The sequence below is a fragment of the Ixodes scapularis genome, unplaced genomic scaffold (genome assembly GCF_016920785.2).
Source record: "Ixodes scapularis isolate PalLabHiFi unplaced genomic scaffold, ASM1692078v2 PGA_scaffold1__304_contigs__length_218370807, whole genome shotgun sequence".
NCBI classification, from domain to species: Eukaryota; Metazoa; Arthropoda; class Arachnida; order Ixodida; family Ixodidae; genus Ixodes; species Ixodes scapularis.
In genome coordinates this window covers 172593042-172609665 of record NW_024609846.1, presented here as the reverse complement: position 1 = coordinate 172609665, position 16624 = coordinate 172593042, and the positions used below count along the sequence as shown (strand labels likewise).

Sequence of the window (16624 nt, the reverse complement as noted above, 5' to 3'; positions counted from 1 at the left end):
TAGTTGTGGAAATGGCCAACTCACGATGCTTCCGAGAGGCCGCCCGCCTCGGCGTCTGCTGGGGGGAGGGGCTTGCGCCCGGGGGCGGAGCCCTGGGAGGACAACGGGGCCTGCGGGGGCGAGGTCCGCGGAGGTGCGGGGCCCTCCTCTGCCTCGTCGTTCCCGCTGCCGTCGCTGATGGAAATGAGTGGGTTGGGGCGTGGCGCGGGGGGCGCCTCCTCGTTGATGCTGTTGTCACTGCCGTACCGGCTGCCCAGGGGCGCCACACGGCAGAGGGCGTCGAAGCCCAGGATGGCCCCCAGACTGTCCCCAATCAGGGACACCTGCGCCACAGAGAAGCGCACGTGCCAGCGTCGAATAAACAGGCCTCCAAAGGGATCGCCAATTCCAGTACATTGGTAGCTCTATTACTGTAGCGACGTCGACGGGTTTCATTCCATTCTACGGCAACATCCTCGAATGTGGTCTCTCGATTTTCGCCCAATGAAGTCATGGAAGGGTCGTGCTGCTGCCTGTTGCGGTTCTGGCGGAGGCATCAGTAGCGGGCGTGAATGTGGCAGACCCCCGTTCCGCTGCAGCTGGCACTCAGGCTCGACGGTTCACAAAAGCTTCAGCAGCCGAGAGTTGGCACGACGACAGCAATCAATGCGTTCGCTCATATTTTTGCCGGCACTTTAACGATCAATCTTCAGAAAAATTGCAAATTCCGACAGCCTAAGACGCCAGCTCTTGTGACGACATTTGCTGACACTTCGGGACCAATTTTGACGCATGGGCTAGGTAGAATGCTAAACACGCCAGTCAAAAATGCGTTCGAGGCACTGTGATTCCATAACAATGTTCTCTAGCCGCACCAACCAGAAAAAACAAATTCACCCAGCTAATGGGAATTTTCCCATTGGTACCAGTTGAAATTTCAACTGGCTCTAATTGCAACTAATTGGTTTTTCTAGGTTCCAACTGGAAGCACACTGGCCAATTAGCCTCACCAATTGGAATTATTTTTTCCACTTGGAACCTGAATAGTTCAAAATGAATCCCATGGTACCAATTGGTACCAATGAGAAAATTCCAATTGTAATCTAATGGGAATTTTCAGCGGGGCTACATAGTGTTCCCCGTTATCCTGCTTTCCCTCAGCACACAAACACTAGGAGGAAGAAGTGTATCTCCAGACATGTTAATGCATGTGCGCGTCGGCACCGCAATAAACAGGAATACAGCTATTAAAACTACTTTGTACAGAAAATTAAAAAAAAAAAAAATGGTTGTTATTACACAAGTTTATGCTATATACTGCATGACAATTACGTACTGTGTATGCAAAAAAATTGCAACATTTTTTTTTTAAATCTGAAATAAAACAAATTTATAGCATTGTGAATGAATTTCCAATTCCAGTCAAGTCCGCTGTAATAAGATGCAAATGTAACATATGGGGGAGCAGAATTGTAAAGGACGGTAAGCAAGTGTGCATTATCCTCATGAACCAGTAACTGAAAAAGTATGCTTATACTGCATCTTATTGTTGGAATGTGGTGTGAGTAGAAGATTGATGTAGGCTAGGTCGTTCCATATTGAAAGTATTACTCTAATGCAACCAGCAGACCACAAGGGCTAAAATTCCGTACCCTGAAAATCTGAGCTTGTTTCGAATATGACGCTCACAAATGGCCATAATGAGAAAACCAATGTTTGTACATAAGTTGCCTGATGTCTGACATACCCAAACAAAGACTCCTTACACACTCTATCGAAAAGCTGTGAATGAATAACTTGCTAAAAGTCTTCTTTTCCAAGCATCTCATCTCTCAGGATCTGCATCAGTCTTCTCATCCTCTCTAACTGTAACAAATTTGCTAGGCTATCCCTTTTTCTCTAACTGTATTACAGCCAATGCCTCTGGTCATTGTACATTATACCTTCAGAACGCCTCATCATTGTACAGGCCATAACCTTAACATAAAGCATCAAAAAGCAAGAACTATAACTTTTTAGAACACAATTGACCTTTCATAAAATGGTCTTCCCGCAAACGTTGTTGCCACTTACGATACAGCAGAATTTAAGCAACTATTAACAGATGTCACATTCTCAGTTCATATTTCGATCGAGTCGATCATTTGTGTATGATATTGAATCTATGTGGCTGTCTGCATTTAAGGGGGGAGGCTGGTCTTTAAATGGTAAAAAGCTGGAGAAAATTCACTTTTGAAAAAATGGCTTTTCTGAAATTTAGACATACCCACCCAGCTCTGTGCAAAATATTATTGCTCTATCTAATTTTTAAGTATGAAAGAAAAATATAAAGTCTTAATTTTCTATGAACATTCAGTAGGAATACACATACTTCAAGGGCTTTTTTCTCTCTTCCCACTTTTTTCACAAGTACCGATGCCTTACAGGCGTTTTCTGAAGTTTGTCTTGGACAATATTAACACATTTGGTGCCATTTTAATCGCGAAGAAAGGAGCTGTGCGGTGATGCTATTTTTATAGTCTTCCAGCTTAAGAGTTCTATCCAATTAATTACTTTCTTAAATAATGAGAAAGCATCTCTTTTACACTATAATTGCAATCATTTTTTAGTGACATAACCCTGTCAGTTAAGATCTAAAATAGCATCACCGCACAAATTACACCTTTGTGAATACAGTTGCATTAAAAATTTTGATAATTTACGAATACTTTTTCTTTAAAGACCCGTAACAAATGACCTAATCAAATTAGGCCAATCTCCCATAACTCTGGTTCTAGTAAAGATATTCAATATCTGATTGCATATTTGGAATAGGTGTGAGATGTGTTATACCAGTGTATAATATGATAAGTATTCCTTTGTAAATAAAAAAAATTACTCTCAAGCCCCACATCACCCCTTAACCCTTTCCCTACCATAGACGACCTGGGTTCGTCCACACTGTTTGTACCGCTCCTCCCAAAGACGAGCTGGGCTCGTCCACATTGATTCGGGTTCCAATACCTACCTTGGACGAACAGGACTAGTCCACGTGTTTCTGGTGAGCTTTGCCGTGGATAAATGGCGCTTTACGAAAAATAAAAACCTAGTAAATTTTTGAATTTGACAGAAAATTGTTCTAACGCAGACAACAGGGGATTTAAAAATGGCGGCGTCAACTTCTGGTAGCTGCGTTCGTAGTGACGATCTTGCCTCAAAATTGGGGCGAAAACGGAGATATTGTGACGTCTCTTCAGATTCAGAAGACGAGGAAATTAATCTTTTATCGAACAGCAAGAGCGATGTAACTGAGTTATTGGATTTTAGCTCAGACGACTCCGATTTCGATGAGGATATCGTGTCGGCGTGTCGGCATTGGACTAGAATCAACGTAGAAAATCTCTCTCCAGGTTTTGCGTGCACTTTGCGTGCAAGGTGATGTGAACTGTCTGCAATACTGCTACGCCAGGCCTGAACATTCATGTGCAAGGTGACATTAACTGTCTGCGGTAATGCAGTGAAGCGGAACTTCAGTGCCTTTTTCTTTTGCACTCTGTTCAAAAATTTCTCATATAATAAATATTTTGGCATTTGTTTTTGGCCTTTGTATTGCATATTAAATTCATAGGGCACATAAATAAATTCAGTATTTTCAAATCGTTTTTTTTTCAAAATTTTTGCGGTAGTCAAAGGGCAAAGGGTTACTTTCCAATGACAAACTGTGTACCACTATTTAGGCTATGTGCTGTTTGTGGACACAACAAAATAAAGATTATTATACCAAGTATTTTTTCCCTACTGATTTTTTTTACTCCTTGTTTCATTTTTTTTTACCTGCAATCTTGTTTTTGAGATATTCTACTCTTTTTCTGATGCTATTCATCCCTGATGTGACTGATATCTCAAAAGAAAGTCTTGTAAAGGAATGCTGAAGTGAAAATTGGAATGTACCTCTCAGATTCAGAAATAAGTCAGACATGATCAACAATATATCTGCTAATGACAATTGCACGCTTGTATTTTAAACGGACGGCTATATTTTTCATTCGAAATGGACGATTCTGGCAAGAGCTCGAACAACAGACATCAGAGAGTGCGATGTGTTTCGGGAAATTTGGCGCCTCCAGCGCGATTATGACGCCATGCTCTCCTTTACAGGCAGGACTACAGTCTAAGCTCATTAAAACAGACCTGGTTACAACAGACATTTGGATATGACATACCGACCTATTTGTGAAGTTCGGTTGGTTTTTCTCTACATACCATTGACTCAACCTCATATCTGCATGCAACATACTCCTTTTACAACAGACCAAAATCTTGGTCAAAATCAAAGCCTGTTATAACGAGCTTAGACTGTACGGCGAGGCTGGCATGGTTATGAGCTTTGCCATTTGGCCCTGTCGCCGCGTTGCAACCTAGCCGTTCCAGATACCCAAGGAATGACTGGGCAGCACAATAGACACAAATGAAGGCAAAGTTAGTCCCTTGCACCTCAAAACTACGCTGACCTTCTCCTCTTCCTCTCAGTGTCACCTTGTCTTTCCTTCTATTTTACCCAGCCACAGGAGTTGAATAGGCGCGGGAGAGAAGGGGTTCGGCCAAGTTTGACAGCCCACGCGTGTTCGGAGCTCGGCAACACACTTCCGCGAAGCGGCGCTGCTTTTGGAGAGAGGTTGACGTAACAACATTCCAAGTAGCTTTGGGATAAAGGAACCAGGTGCAATTTAGTAATCATTTTACTCGTCTTAGACTAAGTTTTGGTGTCTTTTCAAACAAAACAATTAGTGCCTTTGTGATGACCGCCATAACATAGCCGACATTAAGACACTAAACTGGAGCTAGAATTTTGCTCTTTGCCCCTTTAAGACAGCCCACCAAGCCTATTTTGTTGTCATCCAGAGAAATTAAATCAATGTTAAGGCCCTATCACACACTTGCCTTTCCTCGGGACAGAGTTTTTGCGATCGCTTACGACAAGAGAAGAAACTGGTACGCTGGTGCCATCTATGAGGCGAAGCTGGAACTGCATTTTGCCTGAGCGAAGGCTTTGCGGGATTTGCCAGATCAAATGTACACACTATCTATGAAAAATGGTCATTTATAACATTGTCAAAAAGTTAAAAGAGATTCTAAGAGGTTTTAAGAAACATGGCCGTATGCAGTCGCAAGCGTGTGAACCAGCGTTTAGAGTTACTGTGTGGTAGCTCTTGACAGGGATAAGGGCAAGGGCTTTGCTGGATCCCGGTGAGACCGACGTACAGTCGTCGACCAATTTTTCGGATGCCTATTTTTCGGACACTTTGATTATTAAAAAGTTTTCGCCGAACCGTTACTCACCCCATAGAGTTAATGTATTGATTGAAATTTCGGATGTCATAAAGCTCATTGCTCCATACTTCAGACATAATTTGTGTAATTTCCGCAGTTTACAGCCACAAAACAGCTCCCGCCATAGCGCTGCGAGCTTAGTCACCGCCATTTTGGTTTAATTGATTCTGCCCTGTAGCCCCAATACCACGTCCTATCCAATAACAAGTTGGGTTGAGGCTTGTGGGCAACCTGGGAATTCAAACTGTTTGGCCCAGGTTGCCTCTTTGACAATCGTCAGTAGTCCTCTGCACTGCGAGGGGGCCAAGGACAACTGGCCACGCAAGCGGCGCTCCACCGCTAATAAAGAGCCGTTGCAGCATATGCATGGGAGCTTTTGGGATTGCGACGCAGGCGATAACGATCCGCCCCACACCCGTTTGTGAACATACGCTTATTTGCAGATGATTGCGTGTTGTTTAGAGAAATATCTTCGCCTGACGATCAACAATTAATGAGCGCAAGCCTCAATGACATTCAAAGTTGGCACTGTACATACGTGGGACATGAAGTTAAATTTAAAAAAAAACAGTTTGTTTGCAAATTACAAAAAAGAAAAAGCCATTCAACTTCCAATACAGACTAAACAACATTCCCATCACTCAGATTGATGACTAATAGTACCTCGAAGTGACCATAAATAAGAACTTGCATTGGACGACCCATATAAAAAAAGTGAAAGCCGTTTACAACTTCCTGTAACGCCGAATTAGAGCGCAGCTCTTGAGGAGGAGGAGGAAAGGGTACTGGGGGGGGGGGGTCAAGTGACCTTGGGTGGGGGTCACGTGACCTAGGGGAGTCACGTGACGATGCCGATGACGTCATCAGTAACGATGACGATGCGGATACCGATGACGTCATCAGTGACGTCACTGATGACGTCATCAGTGATGATGACAATGACGATGCGGATGCCGATGACGTCATCAGTGATGATGACGATGACGATGCGGATGCCGGTGACGTCATCAGTGATGATGACGATGCGGATGCCGGTGACGTCATCAGTGACGTCACTGATGACGTCATCAGCGATGATGACGATGACGATGCGGATGCCGGTGACATCATCAGTGATGATGACGATGACGATGCGGATGCCGGTGACGTCATCAGTGACGTCACTGATGACGTCATCAGTGATGATGACGATGCGGATGCCGGTGACGTCATCAGTGATGATGACGATGACGATGCGGATGCCGGTGACGTCATCAGTGACGTCACTGATGACGTCATCGGGGGTCACGTGACCCCGGGGGTCACGTGACTTGGGGAGCCACGTAACCTTGGGGGTCATGTGACCTTGGGGGTCACGTGACCTTGGGGTAACCTTGGGGAGTCGCGTGACTTTGCGTGTCACGTGACCTTGGGGTCATGTGACCCTTGGGGAAGGGGTCACGTGACGGGGTGACCTTGGGATGACCTTCGGAGTCAAGTGACCTTGGGATGACCTTGGTTACGCCGACGCCGACGGTGACGGCGACGCCGCTTAAGCCGGGAACGGGCCCCTAAGAGCTGCGCTCTAAAATATATCCTCGGCACCCTTCAAGAAGTTGGGTTTTTTAAGGCATAAGCTGAAATACGCTACTCCAAATGTGAAATTACTGGCTTACAATTCACTCGTTAGATCTAAACTACTGGGTGTATCAAGGAGTGGCCAGGTTCTTTAAATCGACCGCAAAATTCGGTTTCTTAACCTATCACGCTACGACTTTGTACAGCGTTGCCCACAGATGGCGCATTTTTTTTTGTAAAATTTGCAAAAAGTGAACTTACCTTTACTTTTTCCTCAGGTAAGTTCGCTCTTTGCACATTTTACAAAAAAAATGCACCATCTGTGGGCAATGCTGCACAAAGTCGTAGCGTGATAGGTTAAGAAACCGAATTTCGCGGTCGATTTAAAGAGCCTGCCTGGCAACTTCTTGATACGCCCAGTAGAATATGGTAGTATTACTTGGGACCCTCATACGAAATCTAGTTCTGAAATATTAGAACGAGTTCAAAGACGTGCTGTAAGGTTTATATACGGAAATTTTAAGAGAACTGATTCGCCCTTACAGTTGACGCAAACCAACAAAATACAAACTTTAGAGCACCGTCGGAGGATAGCCCGTTTGAAGTTTCTGCACTCTCTTTTTATATGAAAACTGTCCTTGGATCCAGATTACTACTTAAAGCCGCTTTCTACAAGATGAAGTAGGCACCATCATGAACATTCCTTAACACCATACTTTGCACGCACTAACCTGTTTAAATTTTCGTTTTTTCCTCGTACAATTGAAGAATGGAATTCTCTTCCTTGTTCGGTTATTTCCTCTTCGGATTTTGCTTCATCATTAGAACAGTTATTGTAGTGGTGTTTTTGTATTTCAATGTGTTTTGGTGTTTTTATATTTAGTGCTTACAGGCTTCGGTATTGTGCTTCTTGGCTACAGCTACTTGTGTTGCTGTATCGTACCGCCTCTTTCATACTTTCTGCCGATTGTATGCCTTACTTCTTGTCTTGTTTTTTGTACGGGTTCTTGAGCTTGTACCCTGTCCATCCTGCTAGGACCATGTGTGGACTGCAGTATTTATTTATTTAATAGATAAATAAATAAATAAATGTCTCTGTGTTGTTGAACCGGTGCGCTGTGTCATTTCCCGAGACGGGTGGCAGCAAGGGAATTCCGGACTATAGTCGGGTTTTACGGTTCCGCTATAACCAACATGGCCACCGTCTGCCCATTCTTATGGCTCTTCCAGTTTTTCTCGTGGTTCTTGTTTTTCAAGTGCGATCGCGAGAAGAGCGGCCATCTGTCGTTCTTCTGGTCTTTGAGCGCGAAGGTTTTTTGCCGATAGGCTTAGTATTGAAGCGAGTTTGGTGGATCAAACGTTCTCTACAAATAGTGTCAAATGGCGCCAACTTCAATTTCGCTGTTTGTGCCAATGAAGGTGCCGAAACAGTGCAGCACTGTGATCAAACAGATCAACAAACAAGTAAAAAGTGAACAATATAAAGCGGAAGTTGCGCGAGAACTTAAAATTGATATCAAGCAAGTGGAAAGTGGCCAATACGCAATAGAATATATGTGGGGAAATTTGATGTTCTGGGGGGCTGAACTCGACTTTCCGGACCACTTGATTATCGGACAATTTCAAGGTCTCCTCCGAGCCTGAAAAATTGGTTGGCGACTGTAGTCATTTCTTGCATTTGCTACTGTAAAAAAAAGGGAGTCCAAAGGGGGACCTGTGCATGCCTGGCCTCACTCTTTATGCAGAAGCAGTATATGTGTGGAAAGCCTCCTTACACAACTGGCTGTTTGAGAAGCTGTAGGCTGTGGTATTTCCGTTTAAAAGCCAATATTCGGTGGCTTAGGCCACCTCTCTCGCACTGCCCTCGCACAACCGCTTTTCGTTGTCCATATCCCCACATCTTCCACTGCCCTGCACCCAATGCACCGGAAGTGGCTAAAAAGTTTGACACTTTGCGACGAAGAGCAGCTACGCGGGCACAGCGCAAGGAGCAGTTGCGACATGAGATAGAGCCTGGAACGTGACAGTCTGTCCAAGGAGGTGCAAGCCACTGAACGACGGCTCTAAAAAAATGGTACTATCCAGATTTGGGGCCCCTTCCTTCGGACAGGCGGAGAGTGAGAACACCGCAAAATTCAGCCGGAGCCGTTTCTCTCTAGATGCCCACAGCCGAGCGGAAATATACGCGAGCATGGACCCACCTGCCCGGTGAAACCGTGGCCCTGCTCCGACTTGAGGAAGTCGTGGTAGACCTGGTTGGCGGCGCACACTGTCTTGGCCACCAGCTCGGGGTACTCGGGGGACGACACCCCGAAGAGGGGTAGAGCCCCCAGGGGGATAGAGTCCTGGTGCCGAAATGTGCTCCCATCCAGAGCACAGGGGGACGCCTGGAAGCTGTATGGGCTCAGGCTGCAAAGAAAGACGTTGGGGCTGTCACATCCACACAGTTCTCACCACACCTCCAAATCCTGGTTTCATACTACCGTAATATCCCCAGTCATCGCCCACTCCCAAGTCATTGCCCGCCCCCCCCCCCCCCCCCCCCCCCTTTTTGGGCGAAATATCGATTTCGTAAAAAGCACTTAGTCAACGCCCACCCCGTTTCAGGCAATCGATCTCGTAAAAAAAGCACCGAGTAATCGCCCAGACCTGAAAAACGTCAATTCCGAGCCCCACAAATGGCAAACAGAAAAAAAAAAAAGAAGAAAGGGCGCCCTTCTGCATTTTCACGACTCCAAAAACAGGAGGATGCGTGTGCAGAAGAAACACAATAAAGATAAGAAAGTGAACCTATATTTATCTGGCAAACAAAAGCAGACATGTTTCCGATCCTTTCTCTCCTGCCCGCACCCCCCTTCCCCCCCTTCCCCTCCCGAAAAAGAAATAAATATAAAAGGCCAGAAGGTCCATTTGCAATATAGCGCCTGGACGCGCGGATCATAGGGTCAAAAAAGATTGTAGGGGGGAGAGAAAGAGATAACAGAATACCGCTTTATGTTCTTTTTTTTTTTTTTTTGTTCATAACTGAAAGTCCGTTTCCACCGAAAAGATAAGTCAGGCCGCGAAACCGCAACTTAAATGGGACGTGGATCGGATGACTAACTCAATACTGCGAATACAAGTGGTTCAGAACAAAAAGCCTCGTTTGGATTCGATTTTCTTTCTCCAAAACCTACTCCGGCCGACTTGGCATTCTTTGAGAACGTCGCGACCACTCCGCGCGAAGTCGGAGTATGTTTATAGAACGCCGCTTCCTTTTGTTCCTAACTGAAAGTCCGTGTTCGCCCAAAAGATAAAAAAACGCCCATCGGTAAATTGCAAAGGGGGCAAACACACAGGCAATCTTTGCGAATGCTGCAACCGCCGTGTGCCTAAACAAAGCGTCATTTTCCTTTCTTAAAGCATCATCATCATCATCACCCCCCCCCCCCCCCGCACACACAAGCCAATCGGGCGCCGGCGCAGAGCGTAACCGGTGGCTGCGTTCTGAGAACAACCAATTGCTGCGCTCCGCTTCGGTGCCCAATTGGCCTTGGCCGCCCGCAGCTCCGGTTGTACTGCCACAAAAAGTTGTCCCGGAGCCGCGCGCGCGCACGCACAAACACAAAGGTCATTGAGTTTGTGCGTGCGCGCGCTTCCCGCGGCAACGGTCGCGCCCGCGGAGAGAGCCTTTTTATGGATTTCGCTTTTGTCATCTTATTTTTGCTTTTGTACTAGGTTCGTTTTAGGCGTCGGTTAAAGGCTGCCGGTTTGCTTGGTTCCGAAGTCGAAAAGGAAGCGGGGACCCGCTCTCCTTCCGGCTTTCGTCACCTTTGCTCGGTCACTGTGGCTTCTTGCGATTTTTCTTTTCTTTTTTTTTTCGATGATTCTCCTTTTTTTTTCTGTTCACGTTGGACCGAAGGCTGCAGCGGTCGTGGCTTCGAATTGCGCTTGCTCGGAGGAGGCGGAAACGAGCTGCCTGCGAAGCAGTGGATTTTGCTCAACAGTAAAATGAGTCGCAAGTAAGATACCAACCTGAGATTTGAGTTCAGTTAATCTCCTGTCTAGCTTCGCTATACACAGACAAAAAAAAATCACATTTTTAAACTTTTTCGAAACTTTTTGAGCTCGGTACCCGAGTCATGGCCCACCCCACAATTTTTGAGAATTTCAGGCGGTGGGGGGGTGGGCGTTGACTCGGGATATTACGGTAGTCAGACTCATAGCAGAAACAATACGTGCAGCAGCCGATTGCATGCCTTAAAGGGGATTTGAATTACTGTTGAGACCAATTATAATGAAGTCAACGGGAATCAAAGATCACTTTGCTATATCCACTTCTTCGTCATACTTGTACTCCATAAAAATAACATGCAAAAAAAAGATAACACGAGCTATCACGGGCACATGCTTATTGTGCCGGCAGAAAACAGTCTATGCTTCCCTGCACGTGCTTTCTACTACATCAAGACCAGATCTCGCCAACTGCGAGAAGCGGCTCTGATCAAGGGAAGGTCCTTCCAGCTACGTACCGTATTTACTCGCATAATGAACGCACCCCCCACAACGGGTACCAACATTTTGACTTTTTTACAGCGAAGCTGTTAAGGGCTAGTTTCCCCCGGATCGTGTCCACCAGCAAAGAAATGATGACACCGAACTCTGGACAGCTACCGCCACCTATGAGCGACGGCGGTAACCACACAACAGGCTTGCCGCCGCTGCTCATAGATGGCGGCAACTTTTCTTTGGAGGAAGAAGAGCGGGAGCGGAACGAGCGGCGATGTGCGCAGTAGCGCGAATGGTTCCGCAACCGCGCGAGACCGCTATCGCCTAAAGTTCCACTGTGTCGAGCGCTTCAGATTCCCCTGTGAAAGAAGAACAGATCGCTGGCCTGGAAAGCCACCACCGAGAACAGAAGCTACAGCTCCGCTGCTCTTCCTTCTTCACCGGGGTGGAAAGGCTGAAAGATTTTTTTCCTTCGCGTAAGAAACACACCTTCAATTTTCGGCTCCGCGAGTTTCGAATTGCCTCCAACTTAGCTAGCCACCAAACCAATTTTCTTTTGCTGCCAAGCGGTCAGGCCAAGTCAAGCCAAGCCAAGCCAAGCCAAGCCGCTCTCCAAATGGCTGCAAGTGCGTAGTTGCAGAAGTGATAAACCGTGAAACGAAGCGGCGCACACACTTGACGAAGCTTGGGTCGAGGAATTGCCGAGCCCCGGACATTCTTCGCCTATTGGATGCATTGATGTCATCAAACACATCGTCGTCTGTGGTCCGCTTTCAGACAGTGAAATAGTGAAAGTTGTTAGGCCTACGAACGGTCGCATTACTCTCTCTACTGAGTGAGCTCGTAGGGCGCTTTTCCTTCAGCAAAAGGCACACCCAGCGTGGCAAGTTTGTGTTTTGTTGGTATAGAGAGCCTAGATTTAAGAGAGGGGGCAACTGCTCGATCGAGGTCACATGGTTTGTGGGACCCATTTGCAAAACAAGCTACAGCCTGCAAGCAATCAAAAGCATTCACCATCTGCAAACATCTCTGCCTCTCCACCCGGTTTCCTTGCCACGCTGGCCACGGGACAACGCAACAAAAGCAAACTTGCACCAATCTGCCCAGGAGGCGTCTTCCCTTAAATTGCCAATAATCTCCATAGTTGGAGTTGCTTCCTCTTTTAAATCAACGCACTCTACGTCGGTATGTTGTCGCTAGCGCTCAGAATGTCCCGCCCCTGTCGGCATGTCACAACAGCTTCTCCACATGCAATGCGGAAAAGCCGCTTCCCAGATAAAGAGTGGGGAGCAGACGACAATGCAGAGGCGAGCGCCGGTGACCATTGCAGCATCGTCTGCTGCCTGTTCAGGGTGACTGCTTGGCTGCGGCAGCGAAGTCCGGCGGTCAGCGACTTTGTAAACTTTCTTAACTTGGATTTTTTAAATTATCACTTTCTCTTCGCTATGCATCCACGGGAGCCTTCCAATTTCTTTCGCTAAAAACAAACACAAATACATTGAGAAAGTGCAAACGGGAATGGAAAATCATGACGACCAAAAGTCATCAAAAGGACAAGGGGGCAAGACTGTTACCATCACGAAATCGGAAAGCACAATCAGCGAGGGTGAGGGCCAAAAAGCTAATCTCTTTGCTATCTCTTTGCTATAGCCACTATTATAACCGGCTTCGTTAAAAACGGGCATAGGAGCACCGGTTATGACAAATAATAATCTACAAGGTTTATGATCTCTTGCGAACAACTCGGCAGAATACCTAGAGCCCCGTTTTGAAGGCTGCCGTTGGTGAAATATTTGAAAGAAGGTTTACTGTCGAAGGCCAATGTATTTGAGTTGCACATGCTCAGCACACATTGAATATGAGTGTTGCCTAAACATTTGGCTCAGATTTTGTTTCAGTCGTCGCTTAGCTTTGAGTTTTGGTCCAATTACACGCAATACACTTGAGGCGACAATTATAAGTCTCCACTGTCAAAGGTTGCTAGAGGGGGTATTTGTGAAATAGTGCTCCTTCCTTCCTCCTTTCGAGGTAATGAATACTCTAACGAAATTACGCCACGCGGGACAAAATAGAGTCCGTGTTTTTTGTGAACAAAGAACAAGTAGTGTTTATTACAACTTGACTGACCTCCTGCAAACGAGTTTTCTCTCTAGGCAGGTTGCCAACCGGAATAAGAAAGTGTCAGCTTTGGGAGTTTCTTCATCCTCCCCGCCGATTGGGCGCAGCTCAATCGGTAGGGAGGATGAAGCAAGTGAATGGAGCAATTGAATGAACCGTCGAACTGTGGTGTCCTCTGGAAAGCGGACCATGCAGCACCGGATGTGGCCGTCATGTCCGGAAATTACTTGGATGACGTGGCCCATCTTCCATGTCTGTCAATCGTGGGTGGATGTCGTCATGTAGAGTCACTCCGTCATTCACCCACAGATTGCTTAAGGCTGTCAGAGAGGTGTGCTGAAATGACCTTAGTGTGCACAGGTATTCCTTGCGCCAGCGCTTCCAGAGTGAAGTCCAATAGCCTCTCCCTGTACCTCCAATGCTGAGTCAGCTCATCAGATGAAGGAACAGTAGGCTCTCCTCTTCGTATCGACAAGGAAACTAGACGCCTGCCAACAAGGAAGTGTGCTGGTGTGAGTGGCTCCGGCTCATCCGAGTCAGTGGCTATGTACCGTATTTACACGAATGTAGGTCGACCCTTTTTTCAATTTTTGAAAATCTGAAGTGGGAGGGTCGACTTATAATCGAACCAAAGCATTCCACCGCCGGCAAAAACGAAACAATCGCGATATCATGGACACCTCGGCTTGTTACGAGTTCAGCCGGCTGCACCCTGAGCTTTACACTGTTTTGTGCGCTCATTTTACAAATTATTAATAAAAAATAAACGAGTATTATTGGTAGCGATTCGCAAAATAACCCGGATGCACGGCGGTGAACAGAGCACGAAGCGCCCGATTCCCGGGGGGGTGACAGCACTTCTCGTAAGAGCCACTCCGGAGGCCGCTGGAACAGCCTCACGGCTCGCTTGGCTCGCTCACCCCGCGGTGCCGCAGCTTCTCTTCGCAGTTTTTCGCACGATTCACGCTCACACATCGTTTGATCGAGTACGAGATCATGCTGGTGCGCTAATTATGTTCATTTGTATTGAAACGCGTGATCCTGGCAGTATAGGTTTTCGGTGCTCGTTTATGGCCGTTCTTCAGTCAGAAGCAACCAACAACTGCGCTGTTGGACGCAAGTTCGACCTGTTGGAGTCGGTGGTGCTCCAGTGGAGTCTGCGGTGGTGCGGAATCTTAAAGTGTGGCGGCAAACGAAGAAGCTTCCGCAGGCCAAAGTCTGGAAAGGTAGGGATGCCTTTTGGAGTTGGAGGTCAGGCTTGCAACGCACGCCACAAACGTGCGCAATCGGTCACTACCTGTGACGTCAAACACGATCGCTGAGCAAGCGCGGAAGATGCGGTTGATCCTGTCATTTGCGAAGTGCGAGATTTCATTGGACGACGCCGACGACCGCTTCGAGAACGTAGCAGTGATGACGACGGGACTGACATCACCAGTGCGGATGAGTTGTAGTCTAGTCGCGGATGGAGTGAGAACGACAGTGAGCAGCTTCAGTTGTCCCGCCTCCAGCGTGAACTTCCTAGTTCTGATAACGCCTGACTATTTCATGCACCTCGCACGTGCATGCGCAGCCAAAGCATGCCAGAAGGCATCGATCGCATGTTGGAAGCTCGGCTTTCATAACAGATACTTCGCCGTTCTCACCTGTTTGCAATAAAATGCACATCTAAAAAAAATAATAATAATCATTTTTTTTGCTGATGTGCAATGTGGGGGGGTCGACTTACAATCGAGTCAACCTGCAATCGTGCAAATACGGTAGGTCAGTGGTCGCGAGTTAATGACTGCCTTGATTTCTGTCAAAATTGTGCTCAACTCTTCGAAGGTCCCGTAGCTGCATCCCAAAACCTTCTTCAGCGGGGTCTTCACTAAGCGGACTAGGCACTCCTAGAACCCGCCCCACCAGGCAGCTCGTTCCATGATGAGCTTCCATTGGATACCTTCGCTAGACATCCAGTCAAGGGTTTCCTGTGCTCGCACGGTTTTCTAGATTTTGCAAAGTTTGCCCGAAGCTCGATGAAAAGTCTTAGCGTTGTCTGAATGATAGAGCCCACGCCTCGCCACGAAGCGATGAAAAGCAAGAAGAAAATTTCTAGTAATCATGTCACCCACCACTTCAAGATGTACTGCTCTCGTGACAGCACAAGTCAGTAGCAGGATATAGAATATGTGAGTCCTGCCCTCGTCTTTTGTGATCACTGGTCTGGTAAAGTCCAGACCAGCGACAGCAAATAGAGCTGCCTCCAACACTTTAAAGATTAAAACAGCGCAAGGACACGGACAAGAACAAGAAGGTAGACAAACAAGGCGCTGACTTACAACTTGTAAGAGTTGTAAGTCAGCACCTTGTTTGTCTACCTTCTTGTTCTTGTCCGTGTCCTTGCGCTGTTTTAATCTTTAATCATGAAATACCAACTAGCCCAAACTTCTACTTTTATCCAACACTTTGTCTCTTGGCAGTGGGGCAAATGGCTCAGTTGCACTATTGCTGTTCATTCTCCTGCAGGTCAGACAACGGCCCACAACCTTTTTCACACCTTGTCGGGCTCGGACGATCCTGAACTTCTCGCACAATCGGGTTAGAGTCTCTTGTTATCCCACGTGCAGCAGTTGTGGTGGTGCTTTGCAGATCAGCAGTTCCACTAAGTGGTGTGCTGCGGGAAGCACAATTGGATGCGGTCTCGTAGTGGAGGTCCGAGTACTGCAGGCATCCTCTGAGTCGCAGAAGACCCTTCTCATCCAGAAAGACATCCAAACTCCATAGCTCTACTGAACCACTGAGACGTGCACTTCTTTCTAGGTGGTTGAGTGCCTTGCCAAATGCCTTCTTCTGCACCTGACAGAGCAACAACAGTCTTACTTCTTGTACTACTTCGGCGCTGAGTGCACCTTCTCTTTTCGGTTCGTTGCGACGGCAATTACGCACAAAGTGCAACACCCAGGCTGTGACTCGTAGCAAGCGGTTGAACTTACCAAACCTTTCGATAGCCACAGCAGGTTGGGTAGTCTTCGTGCTAGTATGGCTCACCACCACCGCTGAGGATTTCCTCTCCTCCAGAGGTACAGGACTTTGGGCCCACATGGGCGAAGAAGGCCAGCTTGTGGGTGGTTGTGACAGCCAAGTCGGTCCATTCCACCACCTGTTGAAGCTCTTGAGTGAGCTTGGACTG

At 46.9% G+C, this 16624-nt stretch overlaps 1 protein-coding gene across 4 annotated transcripts in view; it reads right to left on the bottom strand.

The window, feature by feature from the left end:
* LOC8052304 (protein retinal degeneration B) overlaps positions 1-16624 on the bottom strand; it is a 144485-nt gene that overhangs the window by 50650 nt on the left and 77211 nt on the right. For all 4 annotated transcript variants that reach the window (XM_029977865.4, XM_029977867.4, XM_029977866.4 and 1 more), the window contains 2 exons: positions 9048-9255; positions 25-323 (listed from right to left, as the gene is read on the bottom strand). In XM_029977865.4, coding sequence (XP_029833725.2) covers positions 25-323; positions 9048-9255 — 507 coding nt within the window. The remainder of the gene's footprint in view (positions 1-24; positions 324-9047; positions 9256-16624) is intronic.